Here is an 18,496-nt window from a genome sequence, read left to right as displayed (position 1 = left end):
GAGTTTTTTATGAGATATAGACATTATTGCCAATAGCTTCAATTTCCTATTGACAATTCTAACACAAGAATATAATATCAATGTTTTTACTCTGATGTTTACAGATATGGCATTATGTGGTAAATACAGAAGTTTGTCTAAAATTCCTCGATACATTTAAAACTTTAAGCATTAGTGCTGGAAATATTGACTTCACGACAATATGTAATTCTTTATAACAGTGCTGTAAATAAACACTTCTCCACTCTGCTCTTGATGAATCCAGCTATTAGTAAATAAAGTGCGCCCTCTATCTGCATCGAGGAGGATTTTTTTTTTTAATCGAATTAGGCGATATACTTTTTTGTTTTTAATTTGAACTTTCAAAGAATTTAATTTTTTTTTAAAAATTGTAACCTTATAAAGTGAACTTGAATAATAGTCCTTCATAATTTCTGATGAACATTCAAAGTTTTTTCATTGGATTTGGCTGCAGATGGGAGATACAGTATATGAATTCACATAATTGAACTGTACTATAACACATATCTAACACACTTTGTCTTGCTGGTATAACATATAGACCATGTGCAGCTTTTGCCCACCACCTAGTTGTACAAGAAAATACCACAGGAGAACAGTTTTAATTTTTATTATACAGATCTACTTTGTGGTACAGTATACAAAAAGCATATAAAAAACCATACATTGCATGTTCAAAGGAAGTGCACAAAATTAGAAACAGACTTTTTTTTCTGAAAGGCTCAACACCAGTTAGCTCAAAATTTTAGTAAAAAAAAAAAAGGTTGTGTAATAAATAAATATAAATTACATACGAATCATAGAGAAAAAGGTCAGGTCATTCGTTAAGGCACATCTTACATCCCAAAATGTACCTTGCAAACACATGGCAACTTCCTAAAGATAAAAAACAGCTTATTTTCCAGCTTACAAAGGAAGCAGCTTACCTCTTCAATAAGAATCATAATTTTTCAGCATTTCACTACCCTGCCGCAGAATACAGTTTATATATATTAAGCAACTTTACAGAGCAGTGCCTGTCAATTACTTTAAGTCGAGTTTGGTTACAAAAATTCAAAAGAGAGAGAAAAAAAAAACAGCAACCGTTGTCACTGAAGTTCTGAGACAGTATACACCATGGCAATAACTGTGCAATATAAGCAATATTTTTAACATGGCATACATACATTTTGAGACATTGACTGGTGACGACAATGTGACATTATTGCTGAAATAATAGAGCCAATTTGGTTAAAAAAAAAAAAAAAGAGGGCCAATCATCTAAAAGAGACTAAAAGCCCCAGAGCAATTCTCACATTCAAAATGTCTGCATAGTTTGAACTTTAGACAATTGCTTCTTTTGATGAACATGTTCCTCTAAGCACAAAGATGTAGAGTAAGCACTGGTCTCCAGCATGTTCAGTTTGACAGCAGAAAACAGATGTTCACAGCTCACTGATTCTGCAGGCGAGTTTCTCCGATTCCTGCAGCTTACACCTACTTCTGCACATAGCACAAGTCAATACAATGCAAGCCTTTCGAGAAACATACCTGAGGAAATAATGAGTTATCAAGCTGTCTTTTAGCATAAGAAAAAAGAAAAAGAAAGAAATACATGCCTTCAGCACCTTTCAGATGTAGTGGTTTGCTGTTTCATGTAATTTTTTTTTTTTTTTTTTTTGGAAAACTCACGAGCCAAAAATGCTGTATTTACAAAATTCATTGAAAAAACAATTTGCTTTACAACATGCAATGTAATTTCATTGGAGGCTGTACAAAAGAAATAAATAAAAACTGTCAATGCAACAAGCAGAGGGACATACTGCAAGCATGGTCTAATGTGCACAAACTGCTGAGCAAATTAAAACTGAGTGTTTCAAACTGGTGGCTAAAGCTGTTTATGTCCAACGTGTCTAATCTGTACACATTTAAAGAAATTACATTTATACAGAACAGATTTGCTAATGATCCTTGTGTGTTATCAAAAGCAAGTTGTGCACTAGAAGAAACAAATAAAGCTAAAAGATGACGGAACATTGCAGCAAAAATGTTGAAGGTTCCCTTCAACCCACGACGCTGGTATTAGAAATAGCTGGTGTCTTTCATACACACAATTACAGTATTACAAGTTATAAAAAATAAAGCAGTCCTGATATGAAATAAAAACAGAAATTATTTACAAAAATTGATCATTCAGTACAAAAATAACCAAACGCAATCTAGGACCAAAAATGTAACTCAACAAAATTTAATCCTTATCCTATAAATAACACTAATGCCCAAAAGTTTTTTTTTTATTTTATTTTTTCTTTTAAAACAAAGAGCTCAACTCTATACAAAAGATTAAAAAAATACCCATATAAAAATGATTATTACAAGGACGAACATTAACTGATCTAACGGGGAATGAAAATGAGGTCTGCCACTGGAGACAAATCCAGGTGGATGCCATGGATAGCCCCATAAAGGAAAAAGGGAGACTGACAAAAACCATTCACCAGGTTTCTTTCAAATCTTCTGGGAGCTGTGGTTGGAGTGTGGGCACCTGCGTGGGCGTCAGTGTCTTCTGTTTTTTTGAGCTGCAGCAAGGCTTGAAAAGTCGGGGATCGATAATCACTTCTCCAAACCGACCTTTGTAGACAATTCCACAGCACACCTTTTGCCTAAAAGAAAGAAAGAAAGAAAAATGATATATATAAATTATTTATATAAATTATATATATATATATAACATATATATGTATATAAGAGACTAATCAGAGTAAAATAAGAAAACATGCAATAAAAATTGTGATCTTTTTGTTTCGTGATGGAGCCATGAAGATATCTTACCTCTTCCAGTAAGAACGATCCAGGAAGGAGAAGATGGAAGGAGATGAGCGTCTTTGTTTGGACTCGATGTCGGAACCGTCATCTGACTGGTTGCTGTAACTGGGAGATTGGGCAGGAGACATGCTGGACGTTGTGCTGTGAGCATCTGAGTCTGCTTAAAAAAATGAAACAGAAATAAACTTGAAAGAAATTTACATTTACCTTCACTGCAATAATCAGGACTTGGGGCAGTATTTACTTGCCTTGTCACTATTTTATTCATTATATTGAAAGAATGATTGCAGGCGATTTATTCTGCAAAGGGTACAAATACCAAAGGTGTGCACACCAAAGCTGAATTTTGAATCCTATATAAATATGAAGCTGACGCAAAACAAGCCAGATGCCACTTGTTTATGAAGTGTGAACTAGAAAATAGAAAACTAGACACATTTCATGCTTTATTTAAATTAGCCACTAGGTGCTGCTAGAGATTATTAAACAAAGGCATTTAGTTTATATGGAGATGAAAACTAAAAAATCAAAAGCAGAATGAAAATGCAGTGATTTTAGGAATTGTTATTTTTTACAATATACTTGTATTGGACATTAAATCACAACTACTGATTATTTAACTAGGAATACAAAATGTTTTAAGCAAGTAGCCTAAACTACAAAACAAAGAAGACAATACACAAGTGTCAAAAGAGCATTAGTGCGAATTAAAAAAAATATGCATGGATTTCAAATATCTTATTTTTGCTAAATTACTTATAACTTTCAAAAATGGAAGACAACATGTTTCTTAATATTGAACTACTTACTTTGCCTCTTAAACTTATGAAGCTTCTTTAGTTTGCTCTTCTTCTTCCCATCACTGTTCTTGATCTTCTTGGGTTTTGTCACCTTAAAACCTGGGCCAGCTCTAGCATCAACCACCTGAGGAAGCAATTAAAAACACACAACAAAGTTAACTTGTGCTTGAAAACATGACCCAGTATACCTCTGTGTGCTGAACTGGAGGCACTACTTACATGATTCCAGTTCTTCTTGGAGCCATGAGGCAGCTTCTTCCATCTCTTCACCAGCAGAACACACGCATTACAAATGTCTCCAACACGATCTTCTGAGAGTCTAAAATTAATGCAACACGAAAAGGGTAATTAGATCTGAAACCTCTGTAAGCAACTATTACTGACGTGTAAATGTATGATATTATGGAATAAGAGGTTGTACCCAAAGCACATCCTGAAGGTCTCTTCATATCTGCTGCTGTCCGTGAAGCGTGAACTAGAGGACTTGGTCTTACAGATGCAACAGCCGTCATTACTCCGGTAGATTTTTGACTTGTGAAAGCCAAACATCCTGAATTTGTTGGTCGGTGCAAGTCAAGGAAAGAAAACTCCTGGAAATGTAAGAAAACACGATCCGTAATAGTCTCGGTGCTTGCTGGTTTATGAGCAGCATAGATGTCTGCACACAGTTGTGCTTTCTGCTATTAAAAGGGGGCGGTCCGTATACGCACACACATAAGACAGAAATATTGAAACCCTTTTGAACCTTTAATAGCAAATCTTGCGAACACACAGATTTAAAGTGTCGGGTTGTAAAATTAAAACCTCAAAAACATCAAAAGCAGCATAACGGTACTTGGGGGAAAAAAACCCCACTTTGTTTCACGATCTTACGTTGTTTAAAGCCAAACAACACCAAACTAGCACAAGGCAAACAACAGTAACACGAATCTAATGTTATGAAGGGATTTTACTACATCAAAACTAAACTTTAGATCGAGTTAAGTGAACCGATTTGTTTGAAATTTTATCCTAAACACAACAGCCTGGGACGTTACACCCACAATAACACGAGTACCGCTTTATCCGTAAAATGAGCGGTAATGTTGAACGACAAATGTGGGCGACAAAAGAGAAGAAGCTGGTCTTTATATGTAACTTCAATGCATGTATCTGCTACGGGACTTTTTTTAAGCGGCGGATCTGTCTGAAGTGGATGCCCCAAACAAAAAGCGGGCAGCTGCACTTTCTGAAACCAAAGACAAAAAGCTACCGCAATTTTTAAACAACTACATTTGGAGACACTTAATACAAGGGTTTAACTCTATAGTTAGAAACACAAAGTTAAGGCAGACACCGTCTTCCCCTTCAGATTAAAACTTTTCGTCTGCGAGTGCGCCAAATATGGCTCATTGTTGTTAGCCGTTAGCATGAATGCTAGCCGACGAGGCCACGCTCTCGTTCACTTCCACGTTATCCCATTGTCGACATGGTAAGTCTTTACACGTTTAACCCAAAACGACAACGAACGCACACGTCAGGACACCAGAACCTTACAATGTGGCCGCAAGTCCCACATATAACAAGTGTGTAAAAGTCAAAATCGTATAAACCTTGTACAAAGAAAATAACAGTGTACTTACTGAACAAAAACTTTGAATCTTCGCCGTCCTCTTTTCACGTACTGCGCATGCTCTTACTACTGCTGCATACAGCTGGTCATTAGAATGTGTTTTACATAAAAAGCTGGAATGAAAAGGCGAGCGGACAATGACCATATAAGGAGTGCAGCCGTTGGGTTTGAACCTGGGCTCGACCAATCTCGTACTCTTCAGACAACATGAATGATGGGAGGCGTAGTGAATGAGGAAGAAAACACGGCTACGTCAGTGGTGAAGGGCCTCTTTTTGAACTCATAGTCCCATAAACCACCTGGCCCGAGGCTTCAAAGAAAAACAGCTCCCTGACATGGCGCGAACGACTTTGTTTACGTTTTCACAGCTGAGAAAGCGCATTCAACAGAGAATATAACTGGTCATTAATGGCTTGGCGTGGGATATGAAACCATAATATTATAACTTTAAAGATACAAGTACTGGTTAGCTATTGTAAAACACAGATTTAGCAGTATTTTGGGCACGTGTAAGCTATTTCAAGCAAATACGGGAATTCAAAACAGCCAGAGATTGGGCAAATGTAAAATTTTAAACAGAACAAGCACCCAACCAAATAATGATTATATATTACTGAAGCGTAACAAACCCATAACCATACGTAACAGTGCTTAGGAAGTTTAAACGAGTCATTTTTATATAACAAACTATGTTCTCTATTGAAAAAAGTAAACTGTTAAAGTAGTCATATGTTGACAGTTTTTTAAAAAAATAATTCAAAAACAATTTAAAAGAACTAACAGTCCTTAGTATCGTCTAAATAACTTTTGGATGATACAATTATAAATGTAGATTTACAAATTAAGGCAAACCTTTTTAAAAGCCTGGGGTCCCTCAATTTACTCTGAAATCTATACATGGACACTGCCACAAACCAGGTGAACAAATGGACTGTAAATAATATTCTGCCTTTATGTCAGTTCCCCTTGATAAAATGTCACAAATATATATTCTCCTTTAAAACATTTAGCTTTCATTCTTTTTCCACAAGACAATATACTTGAATCCTTAAATGAAATGATAAATAAACGTTCATGTAATCTAGAGCTTGAGGACAAATTTGGCATGTTGCCTCCTAAATAAATTTCTGATACATACTCAAAAACAAAAATCTAGTTATTTGACATTCTCTTAGACCAAAACTTAAAGGTTAAGCACTGGTTGGATTATTCACAGGAAAAAGAAAAAGATACTGAAGATTTGTTTATCATTAGTAACTTAAAAAAAAACTTCGATCTGTAAAGGAAAATAAAAAGCTGTTTTTGAGGAGATCATTTAAGTGACTGTAGCACTTAACGGTCTCAATTAAGTGTTACCATCTTCTGACTTGCCGATAGTAACATACCTTTTTGAAATAAATGAGGCCCAGAATAATGCTTTACAGATGCTTTATTCTTAATATTTTTACACTGTACACAGTTGCTCACTTAGTAAACACTACATTACACAAGTATGTTGATAAATGTACAACTGTACTGGAAAAGAAAAATATATATCTCCCAAGATGCTTTTGTGGGTCGTACACAGATGAGTACAACACAGTCATTCCAGACGCCGTTGGCACACAAAAAAAGTCCGCCACATATCAAATCTCTTATTCCGCAAAATGAAGTTCAATCCTATGTAAATGGAGAGAGCCCAGTAATATCTCAGTTTTCTCTTGTAGTTATTGCATAGCAAGAAACCAGGATGACAAAAACCAGGAACAAGTGTGGGGAAATAAAACAGTCCTTTGAGCTCCTCACATATTTATCAAGAGGTCAGAAGTCAGCACAGGAACTACTCAGGTCATCGCGTTGTAGCTCAAAGAACAGAGTACATGTAGTGTAAGGGTTGCAATGATGGTACAAGGAAATGGCTGCTGGGAGGTATTTACACTGAAGGTTGAAGTTGTTAACTTTGCAAAAAATAACAGGGTCAAGCATCTCTTGGAGCGCTCTGGAACGCAAGACTTGGTTTTATTTTCCTGAAACCAACTGAACATACCATTCATTACTTGGAGCAGGCTTGAGCCACACAGTCTCATCGTGAAAGGAGGACCTTTTCTTCAATTGAAGGTATTCCAAATAAAATATTTGCATACATACATGTATGTTTGCTTGGGAAAGAGTCAAACTTGTATATATAAAAAAAAAAAAAATCGCCTACCACTCTACCCTGCCATACGCATACTTATAAAGCATACTTCTACATCATTTGCTTTAAACTCTGCGCTATGACATTTAAAAATCAGATTTGACAACAGAGCAAGCAACAGCACTGATTTAACAAAATAATACTGTTTTTATCTGAAAATATATTAACAGTTTTAATCCTCGCTTTCCCTTAAATAGAACCGCTGTCATCAAGTCACGGCAACGATGAAAATATTGAGCTTTCAGTAAAACATTATAGCACAAGGTCATCCTCAATGATGTGAAAACCACGGTCCATAATAGAAAACATAATTCTTCAACATCTAATGGCATCATCATCATCATCGAGGATAAAAATAAATCTTGAAAGGCTCATTGCACTTAAATTATGGCAAATGTGACAGTAGCTTCAGTAAACCAGAAAGTGTTCTTTGTTCAAGTCTGTTCCTGCATTAAAAAAAGGTCAGTTATTCTTCTCTCTTAGTGGTCCTCTGTGATATTCCTGTTGGGTACGACTGGTGGAGAGCGTGGTTTGGTTTCAGATGCCAACTCCTTTGACTAACGAAGCCTCCAGGGTGATGTTGAACTCCTGCAGAGTCTGTAGCACTCGGATCAGAGAGTTTACCAGTGAGCGGTCCTTAATGAGGGCAGTGTCCTCGTACATCTGGGAAGTGATTGGACAATCTGCAAGCAGAGCAATCCAGTGATGCAGCAAATGGTCCCTGTGAGAGGAAGGGACAAACATGCAAAATCAACAGAGCAGCCTTTAGGGAATCCAGAAAACATTAAAATGGGCAAAATCCTTATTACAAACATCAAACAAATGATCACGAGTTTTAACAGTGTATGTTGTTCGCTCCATTTTACTCACCTTGCTCCCAGACAGACAAGCATCTGAAACTTCCCGTCCTTGCCAATATTTCTCGACGTGCTATTGATGGCCCGCATGAAGCGGCAGAAGTGGCGCACTCTGGTTTGCCAGTTTTCATCTGGAGTCGCCTCCCGTTGCTCAGCACTTTCAAAGTACACTTGTGCCTTCTCTGTCGAAGGGTTAAAATCATCCAAAGACATTACTCACTGCACAGTCATATGCATGAATAAGTAACCCATTTAAAGCAATCACTCAAGTTAAAACAGAGGTGATTTGTTTAATGCTTGTAGTGTTTTAGAGAGTCATTTTTACACAACTCTTAACTAAATTGTTGTTTCTGATCCAGTCAATTCAAGCAATTAATTAGCTGCAGTGGGACTGGCTGAACCATCAACCTTACGTTGCTTGCAATAGAGCATTTCATTTCAAGGCAAAAATACAATAAATAGAACATTTCAAAACACTTAATAAGACACAGGAGAACTTATTGTTATGCTGAACTGGACCATGCAGCCCATGGAAGGCCTTTACGCTCTCATTGAAACCATAAAAACATGTTTTGATCTAAATATAAAAACAGCAAATTGTTTAAGCTTGCCTCGCGTGCTATTACTCATACCGTTTTCAACATCAACAGCAGCATTTTACAAAAGACCAAAACAAAAAATGCAACAAAAGACAAGGGAAGCAAAAAATGCTTCATTCACAAGTCAAATTGGAAAACATTCATCTTTTTGTTGAGGGTTTTGTCAGAGTTTTTTGTGTTAGAAAATTTTCTATATTTATTGAGAAATATTCAGAACCATATCATGGTATTTCTAAAGTTTGAATCTATTATCATGATGTGCATCTTTGCTTCATCTGTTATCCCCAAAGTATCTTATTAAATTTAATGCATTTTCTGCAGTTACCTTCATGTTGTGTCAATTTCAAATTCCTTATTGTTGCTACTTTGAAATATATGAGTTTAATACTTGCTTTATTCTCTAATGCTAGGGGAAAGAAAATTAAACCTCCAGTCTACCAGTCTTAGAAAGCTCAAGCTCCTACCCAAAAAGTCCCAAATGAAGACGTTCTTAAAGAGTCGAGGTGATTTAAAACCGTGCTGGAAAACTTGCTCCAGAGCCCAGACGAGACCGTACTCCCCACACAGCAGCAGCGTCAGACTGCCTCTCTGTGGAGGAAACAAATGCATGGAGTTGGATTCAGAGAACAAAACACAGCTCTGATTAAAAACACCACAAGACCAATCTACTAAAAATATGAAATCCTTCACAAAATATTTCACAAAATTAGGACTGCAGATGTTTACATCTCACACCAATTTTTAAACTATTCGATTTATGGTGACTCTTAATATTCTTGGTTTAATTTTTTTTTTTTTTTTACATAAATACTATGAATGACTGCATCAGCAATTTGGATATTGTAACAGACTTGGTGAAACAACCAAATGAAAATTTGACTAATTTCCGAAAGAACTCTTAGTTCTCATCAGGCTCCTTTGTTCTTTTGGTCTCTTAAAAAAGGTGGAGTGAGAGTTAAGGGGATTTCCCCATAAAGGCCCTTTGTTCTTTTATAACAGTGAATTAGTGATCAACCCTACAATCAAGTGTTAGATTTTGATGCACCTAAATAATCCTCACTGAGCATCTTCCTTTTAATTGAAGATGTCAACTGAACCTGCATTCACTACACAATAATTAGTGGGGTTTTGTGTTTGTACAGATTCACTGAGGGTGAAAAAAATAAAAAAATAAAGACAACAGATAAAATTTAGAGTAAAACAAAACAGTATTATTATATTTGAATTCCCCACTGTAGCCCTGAGTAACTGAAGGTTTAGTGGGGTCGACGGGAGCACACAGGCGTATTTTTCTTCAGGCGTATTTTTCGTGATGAATAATAGAACTACGTGTTCAGGCCTGTCTAGACTGCTCATCTCTCACCTCCTTCTCCGGCTTGTGGAAGTGTTTCACGATACCATTGATGGCCTCTCCCACTCCCTCCTGGATCTGGCCTGTGTTCAACTCTGGAAGGGGAGGGGAAGAGTAAACAATGATGCTCTAAAAAAATAGAAGCACGATCAGGCAGGCAAATCCCCAACCGGGTTTTATCTCTCGATCATTTTGTTTCATCATTCATGCATTCATTTCTATGAAGGCTGGAAATCACACGGTGATTAACATAATCCTTAAAGGAGCAGCTTAATTAAACATAGGGGGAAAAAATAATAACTTTAATAAAATTGTAAGATATGAGCAATGTCGATGATTAACTGACTTGGTTTGCTGCTTGGTGAGATGGTAACAAATCTCCTCATCATCCCCGGAGACTGCTGCATGGGTGGTGTGCGGCACATCCTCTCATCATTTTCAGTAGTGGGGGTCATCAGCTCTCCCACTAGTATCCTCTCCAGACTACCATCATCTATGCCTTTCCCCAACCAGCGACCACATGGAAACCTAACACCAAGCACACAGAGCTGGTTAAAAGGGAAAAACAGTTTTTATTAAAATGATACTAGATTTTTTTTTTCTTTGAGGCTAACTTACTTGTAAGTGTGCCCTGTGATCTCGTTCCGGACCACGACACTCTCCACAAGCCACTTGGCGTACAGTCCTGAGTTGTCGTGACCCATCTGTACCGTTGTGAGCTTTCCCAGGTTCTGACACTAAAACACAGAGAACCACAACAATGTTAAAACGTAGAAATTAAAAAAATGAAAAAGAAAAAGCAAATTTATGTATTCACTCTTTCTGGTAGAGTACAAAAATGTAAAATCAAACACAATCGTCATCAACTTTTAGAAAACAAACTTAGTACCTTCTCGCATTCTGTTGATGTCACAAATAGCATTGTTAATTTATATTACATTTAATGTTTATGTTTTTATATTACTGTTACTGTATAGAGAACAACAAGCGTCTGTGAAGCCATCTCTAAGACTGGTTCTAGACTTGACATGATCCTCTCTACTGCTGTGTGTTTAGGGGTGAAGTTGAGGAGTTCCTGGCCCATATTAAAGAGTTAAGGATAAACACTTTCAGGCTAGACTTCAGAAGCTTTTTTTAACCACCACAGTGCGATTGTAAAATGGCACCAGTTGCTGTAGTCAATGAGCAGCTGTTAAGATGGTAAAGGAGCTCCTTGCTGAGCAGAGTTGGCAAGGAAGTGTGAAGTGGGGGGAAGGGTCACCGCTTTATCCTCACAGGAGATCATGAGTGAACAACTTAAGTGGTTTAAAAAAGGAGCTCCCTTATACGGCCATATTGCAGAACTGTTCTGTGAATAAGACCTTAAAAGCAAATTGAAGTCAGGCTCTGTTCTGGCCTGACTTGGACCTCACAACTGTCCATTTTCTTCACATGAATATGGACAGTTGTGAGGGTGGCTGGTCACACCTGGCACATACGACCCGAGTGATCAGGTTCTACATGCAAATAAACCCATGATGTTACAAAATATCAAAAAAGTTCTCGAGCGGCTTGATTAGGTAATCCAAGGTTGTAATGTGAAAAAGGAGAATACAATACTTAGTCTCTATACAGAGCGCAAAAACCCCCCAAAAACTCAGACACCTTGTTTCTTGTTTCAAGGAGTTCACTAAAACCTTTAGACTTAAGGAGAGTAAACACAAGCTACATTCAGATTGCTAAACTAATGCAGCTAAAATATCTCACATCAAAACAAACACATAGTGGAGAGGATTTGAACAGGTATCATCATCCCCTTAGAAGTCTAAACAATTTAATGTAAATAAAAAGAACGGCGCCTTTAACAAACAACGTGCGAGGCTTCATTGTTGCCATGTTATTGCACTTCTCACAGATCTGATTTTATTAACAAAAAAATTATCAATGTTTTATAAGTCAGGACACAAACCTCAAAAGTGATCTCCAAGGTGTTTCTGGGGACCTGAAGGACTCCGGTCTCTGACAGCTCGCCGGAAACACACACCCAGGGGTTGGCTGTGAACATGGAGCCGCCGAGCTTCTTGCTTGGAACAATCACCACGTGGTAAGGGATCACTGGCAGCCAGAGAGAAGGGAAACGTTGTTCTGGCAGCTCAAATCAATAAAACATGAACAGGGTGCATTTTTAGGCGACACTCACTGATGGTTGTGAAGACGTTGGTGAAACAAAAGTAATCGACGGCATTAAAGGACAGCAGATGGTAAAGGAACTGCTCCTTCTCGTCGTCACAGCGCAGGAAGGCATAACGCTTGTACAGTTTTCTAAAAAGCAGAAGACGATTGCCAAAGAATATTAAAAGACACTTCACACTGACTAAATAACAGGAATTTCTGACATTTGATAATTATTCTGAGCTGATAAAGATGGCAGATAAATAAAATTGGGTAAACTAAAAAATTTTTGTGGTTCAGGTTTTAGGAGAAAAGTGACTCTACGCTCTGAAAGGCAGACAGAACTTCTCCAAACCCAGTTTGCCCCCCAGATATCAATTATGAAGAAGTCTGAAATATTAATGCAGTCTGGACTACAATATGATGCTCTGCAATTCCAGAAGAAATACATTATAAATGGCTTCATCACACACTGTCTGGCTTTCAAAATGGACATTCCTGCACGTGCAAAACAAATCAAGGGCAGAAAGATATACTTTCAGTCTTAAAAAGGTTAAAAGGTTACTGCTGCAGCTCCAAATACAATGAAATAATTGTTGCCAATGCAGAGTGGTAGTTCAGCTCACTTTGTTAGCTCGTGATCTGAGAGCAGCTGCTTCAAGTGTCTGGAAAGCAGCTTCTTCTCCATGGAGAGGCGGACCCAGGCTCTGGCCTTGCCCACGTCGGTCTTGATCTCCCCAATGTTCTGAATGTGTCTGCAGGTGAAATGACGGGTTCGGGTGACAGGAAAGGAAGACAAACACAAAGGCAACATACAAATAGGTAAATAAGCTGAAGGAGTATCATTCCAGGGGAAGAGGTTGATACCATACTACACATGGAACCATCTTGAATGATAAATTTCTCTATGCATGTGTATAAAATGTGCCACACCAGTGAAAAATGCACATAAAGTTTCAGTTTGCCATTTAATAACTTCCTAATTCAAAGGAGTTTTGTTCTGTATAGAAACCAAATACATGATTTGAGAAAAAAAACATTTACTTTTTAAAATTTATTGCTATGATTTGGACATCATATTCCTGTCACAACAGTAGGCTGGGAAAACTGCCTACTGTTGCCTACGAGTGGCATTTCAACAACGGCGCATTCCCTTAATGTGAAAGCCAGTCCCTCTGAGATGGCTTCCAGCCACTATCATGTCTCTGATGTCCAGACAGATTCCCTTCCACTCCACCTGTGCCATACGCGTGCCACATCCAAGCCTCCTCCACCTTCCACACCCACTCTGCTGTCTCCACCCTCATTCAAACCTACTAACCTAGATTTCTCTGCTCCAGAAGGAAACATTTGTGAGCTGATAATGTCAGAATCCAGAGAGTAAACACGAGCCTAAGCTTTTGCTTAGAAGCTTTAAAATGGTGAAAAATGATAATAGCAACACAGTACCCGCTATTAAATAATGCATTTATTTACAGGACTGTGCTTCTGCTAATGGTGTCAGACATTTACAACAACATGGAGCAGGATGTATTCACAACATAAAGTAGAGTTGAATGGCTGTGTCCCGAGATGACCCCTCCTCCCTTCTCTTCGTCTCAGTGAGACTGGTGGGAGGTGTGATAATTAGGCTGGAAGTAACTCGCTGTTCCATGCAGACTCACTGTGTCTTCTTCATGTAAGCCAAGAACGCATAACGCTGAATCCTTTTAGTAGATGACAGCGGGGTCTGCAGTCACACACCTTTACATAGGTGCTAAAGCATGTAAATGTGTTGAAAGAGACAAGAGCATCTCTGAAAAGGTGACTTCTCTATACGTTTAAACATTCTTGATAAACATTTTTAGTTGGACAGAAGAAAAAAGTCATCTGGGAGATTAGAAACATGCCATCCTCTTTATCTTTGCCATAGTTTGCACATTTTGCCACATGGTTCCATTTCAAACTCTTACAGAAAAGCTAACATTAGTTATAAAACTTTATAATAAAAACTTTTCTATTATGAATATTTTCATAATTATATTTATGTATTTATTTATACATGTCCTGGTAGATGATTTCCCCCACTAGTAATGTATTTAATGAAACCCTATTTATTTATTTTTTACTAATTTACACAAATTTGATGTTTTCTAATTTTAGCCAGATCCATCAACAGTATTTAAAACATGTTTCATTGCAGCAGAGTCAATTCTGCCTTTGTTATGACACGAGTTTAAAAAAAGGAACTTTTTAGGAAGTTGATGCAACATAAAACATGTGCAGGATAATTTTTAAATTCACATTTAAAACATTAAAAAAGTGTATTCTTCTGAAAATATACTTTATGTGTGACTCACAAGACTGATTTTGTAAATTACAATATCTGATATAGTTCATTTACTGTAAAGTAATAAAAATCAGTGCCAATACTTTGTTGCAGTCTATATATTTCTTATAATTTAGGCTTAACTTTTCATTTACTGAAAATGAAAACTGTTGTAACTTTTCCACACACATATTTCTAATATTTTGTGGGAAATTGTTAACTCTGTTTACGTTTAAAAATACATGCAATAGTTTGATCAACAAGATTTGCTCATTTACACTGTTCCTAAAGCATCCACGTCGCTATGGCAGAAAACATGCTCCTGTCTTTTGTGGTGCAGTTCAACATCTACCACAAGGGGGCAGCATTATTCTACCAAACTGTACATCTGTCCAATGTGATCAGTAGTTGGGTCAACAAGTGCCTGAATAGAGGATTTCATTAATCGCTCGTCAGGATGTTCCTCACCTCATGTCCTGGATCAGGGAGATCCTGAGCGGAGGCATGGCTGATCCACCACCATCAGATTTCCTCCGCTCCGTGTCATGAATGAACCCTGGGAGGAAAGTAAGTGCACCTAATGAAAACGTCACCATTCTCTAAGCTGATTGGACCCCTAAAGAGAAATGACAAGAGCGTTTACCTGGAGGTCCCAATCCGCCTGGAGTGGCATTCTTCTCTTTGCTGTCCTGGTAATGCAGGAGGTGGGACCATAAGGCGGATTTCCCCTGGAAGGAGAAGAAAGTCACAATTAAATACATTTCCTGTTTAAAATTAGTAATTTCTCGTGATTGGATCATTGTGACCATGGTGATGTTTTCCAGACCTGTTTAACCTGCAGCCCGTGACTCCAGATCCTCTCCAGGAGGTCACAGAGACTCGCAATCAAGGTGTTCTCCTCCACACCTGTGATGCTAACCTCGCCGTGACCCAACTCCACGGCCTCTCGGCCCATCTTCTCTACCAGCATTCGTTTTGTCTACAAACAAAAAAATAAAATAAAAAAGAACAAACTCATGCCAATACTGAGAATTCAAACTAATATTCCAGAGGTTCGCTGTTAAACTTCAAACCAACATCCATTTAAGTGTTGCAATAAAAAAAAAAGAATATACTCAAAACTAAACAAATAAAAATCCAAGCAAAAACAAACCAGAATAAACATTTTTCAGGTTTACAGTTTCAAAAGGAATAAAAATCTCTGTTTACTAGGACTTACAAAACCTACAATACAAGCTAAATAAGTAATAATCAAATAATTGTATTTATTCTTTAGGGTTTTATTTAATAATTTTGAAGAAAATAACGGATAATTGATAACTGAAATGGTAAATATGTGGAAGAAGTGGGAAACCAACAGATTACAAACCTTGTTCCTGCACTCTTTCAATAGTCCTTCAACAAACTTCCAGTTGGTCTGAGCGATGACAGAGGGTGACAGGTTGGACAGTTTAGGCTGTCTGATGGTGGTGCCCAAGTTTCGAGCTTCCTGGATGTATTTCTGAGAAGAGAATTCAATAAGCAAATGTTAGAAAGAAATGATCAACTACACCTTACCAGGATCAGTACAAAACCAGCTTTTACACTGGAATACACTGTATTGGTATTCATCTTAAATGAAATGTGCAATAGCTACTGCACTTATGTTAATAGCTTCTATGGCTGTCAAACTTAAGACCAACAAGTCTTAAACACAAGCTTAAGAAGCAAAAAAAAGGGACAAATATCAATTGTAACTAGAATGAAAAGTTCAGATAAAGCTCAGCTGCTGAAAGTTAGAGAAGCAGATGGTGCTAAAGATCACATGAGTGGACTTCCACATCTGGTCTGTGGTCTACCGTCACATACCAAGTCCACAGACACCGACTTCAGACAGGGCCTGAAGGACTGCGAGAGCCAGTAGTAGTCAAGAAACAGCAGGAGCTGCGGCTCCGGAAACAAACACTCTACATGCTGAGAGTGCGTGAGATCGCGAGGGCAAGAAATGTAGAAAGACAGAGACAAAAAATTAAATAAATAAATGAAAACATTTATAAAATGAAGAAAAGCAGATATGGGAGAGAAGGCGGGAGTGCAGGAGAAAGGTGAAAAATAAAGCAGATTAAGAAGTCAGGCATAAAGAGAAGGTTTACTCTAGCTCAGGCAGACAGACTGAATTAACCCAGTTATGAAACCCATTTGAGGACCTCATACCTCTCTCTGGTCATTGTCCAGATAAAGGTGCTCAGCGTGTTGCTTCTGCCGGTCTCTCCTCCTCCACTGAGCCGGAGCACTTCTCTTAGCCCATCTGTGGCACAAAGCGCTTTGATCAGCTTTTAACTAACCCGATTTAGAGGTCACTTCAGAAGGAGCAGAACGGCTCAGGCATGCTCACTTGTTGCTGGTGGGCCCCGTGGAGAGCACGTCCGACTGCAGCCGGGGGAAGAAGCCCTGCTCGTAGCGGCCCTGGCCGATCTTCATGTCGAGCAGATGGGGGTGCAGCGCAGTGTGGTCGATCTTTGCCACTCTCATCTCAATAGCTTTCTCTGCAGATATGAATAAAACATGCATTTTTGATTGGTGGTTTAAATTGGTTTAGGAATGAGGATTTGTTTATGTCGCATATTTCTAATTAAAATCCTGCAATTTATTTGATAGATTGTTCAGTCTTTACACTAATACCATTTTACAGGGGGAGCTCAGTAAATATCAGTTCAATTAATTGAAAAAGTAGAACTTTTCTAACTCTATTTCACAAAAATGCAATCTTTGAAATGTTCTGACTGCGACTTAAAATAATTTTAAAAAAATTATTACGGAAAAGTAGGCTCACTGAAAAGTATGTCCATGTTCTGTACATGTATGCATCTGATATGATTTTCTCTGTATGCCGTCTTATACAATATTGTAATCTTCTGAAATTCATAATGTTAGATTTTTTACATTCTGTAAGCCATAAAAATACTTGAAATACATTATCCTTTGTGTACTGAATCAACTTAGTACACAAGCTTTAACTTGTTCTAAGACATGGTTATCCTGACTTTAAATGTCTCACTGTGTGACTGCAATTCTCTTTGCTTTTGTTCTCCTCACAATTCATCTGTCTACGACCATTTGATTTTCTTTGTATTCTTGTATGTTAAAATAAATCTGAAAATGTAAAAACAACAAGTTGGCATCTCGACAAAGAAAATCTTCTTAAAAAAAAAAAAAGAATTCCTCCCAACACCCACAGAACCAGATGCAGCATCAGAACAAAAGCGGAGCATCGACATTACTCTCAAAGGAAGTAAAATGAATGCTGCTTTAGACAGTGATTTCAGATCAACAGTACGCCCACACTGTCAATAAGAATATTTCAGTCAGTCAGCAAAAAGTACTTGTAGCAGAAAAGAGTGAGATAAAAATGTGTAGGAACACAGCCTGAAATCAGGGTGAGGTTAAAATAAAAAGGACTTCATCACTCGTTACACGTTAGAAGTAATCCGGTAACCCCAATAAGAAGAAATGATGAATAAGTTAATCCTTCAACATTCAAACATCTCTTCAGAATTAAACATCTATAACATTAATATGTTAAAATAAAGACATTACAGAAGTTCAGTAATCAGAAAGGAGCCCGACCCATCCTCTGAGTTTACAGATGGAATGAACTGAATACACAGTTAAAGAGCCGCCTGTCACCCACGGACATTTCAGACAAAAACAAATATTACGAGGGTTGGTCTTGTTTTTCTCCAGCCCAATGATTTGTGGTCCAGCAGCGACAAAATCTGTTTTTTCAAAGCGCTTTTTAATTGGCCCGTCTGCAAACAAGACAGCGAATGACAACAA

At 37.7% G+C, this 18,496-nt stretch overlaps 2 protein-coding genes across 5 annotated transcripts in view; both read right to left on the bottom strand.

Moving 5' to 3' along the window:
* Nucleotides 1-615: 615 nt before the first annotated feature.
* On the bottom strand, nucleotides 616-5,335 carry LOC102234822 (SIN3-HDAC complex-associated factor-like). 2 transcript variants are annotated; one of them, XM_023331767.1, is made up of 6 exons: nucleotides 5,249-5,335; nucleotides 4,048-4,216; nucleotides 3,846-3,945; nucleotides 3,636-3,750; nucleotides 2,833-2,986; nucleotides 616-2,663 (listed from the first exon to the last, which is right to left on the bottom strand). In XM_023331767.1, the coding sequence occupies exons 2-6, from the start codon at nucleotides 4,173-4,175 to the stop codon at nucleotides 2,495-2,497; spliced, it is 666 nt and encodes a 221-aa protein (XP_023187535.1). In that variant the 5' UTR covers nucleotides 4,176-4,216; nucleotides 5,249-5,335; the 3' UTR covers nucleotides 616-2,494. The 2 variants fall into 2 exon arrangements, with proteins under 2 accessions (XP_023187535.1, XP_005812163.1); XM_005812106.3 differs by having other exon boundaries at nucleotides 2,833-2,983.
* Nucleotides 5,336-6,649: 1,314 nt separating this feature from the next.
* The window catches only part of dennd5a (DENN domain containing 5A), a 32,093-nt gene continuing 20,246 nt past the window's right edge, over nucleotides 6,650-18,496 (bottom strand). For all 3 annotated transcript variants that reach the window (XM_023332665.1, XM_005812115.2, XM_023332666.1), the window contains 15 exons: nucleotides 17,055-17,205; nucleotides 16,874-16,967; nucleotides 16,050-16,181; nucleotides 15,507-15,659; nucleotides 15,324-15,408; nucleotides 15,149-15,236; nucleotides 12,999-13,127; nucleotides 12,401-12,522; nucleotides 12,170-12,315; nucleotides 10,840-10,958; nucleotides 10,568-10,749; nucleotides 10,234-10,316; nucleotides 9,335-9,458; nucleotides 8,285-8,453; nucleotides 6,650-8,135 (listed from right to left, as the gene is read on the bottom strand). In XM_023332665.1, the coding sequence (XP_023188433.1) occupies nucleotides 7,952-8,135; nucleotides 8,285-8,453; nucleotides 9,335-9,458; nucleotides 10,234-10,316; nucleotides 10,568-10,749; nucleotides 10,840-10,958; nucleotides 12,170-12,315; nucleotides 12,401-12,522; nucleotides 12,999-13,127; nucleotides 15,149-15,236; nucleotides 15,324-15,408; nucleotides 15,507-15,659; nucleotides 16,050-16,181; nucleotides 16,874-16,967; nucleotides 17,055-17,205 (1,961 nt within the window). In that variant the 3' untranslated portion in view covers nucleotides 6,650-7,951. The remainder of the gene's footprint in view (nucleotides 8,136-8,284; nucleotides 8,454-9,334; nucleotides 9,459-10,233; nucleotides 10,317-10,567; nucleotides 10,750-10,839; nucleotides 10,959-12,169; nucleotides 12,316-12,400; nucleotides 12,523-12,998; nucleotides 13,128-15,148; nucleotides 15,237-15,323; nucleotides 15,409-15,506; nucleotides 15,660-16,049; nucleotides 16,182-16,873; nucleotides 16,968-17,054; nucleotides 17,206-18,496) is intronic.

The sequence above is a fragment of the Xiphophorus maculatus genome, chromosome 4 (assembly GCF_002775205.1).
Source record: "Xiphophorus maculatus strain JP 163 A chromosome 4, X_maculatus-5.0-male, whole genome shotgun sequence".
Lineage (NCBI taxonomy): Eukaryota > Metazoa > Chordata > Actinopteri > Cyprinodontiformes > Poeciliidae > Xiphophorus > Xiphophorus maculatus.
The sequence above is the reverse complement of the archived record's forward strand: the minus strand, read 5'-3'. Positions and strand labels throughout refer to the sequence as shown.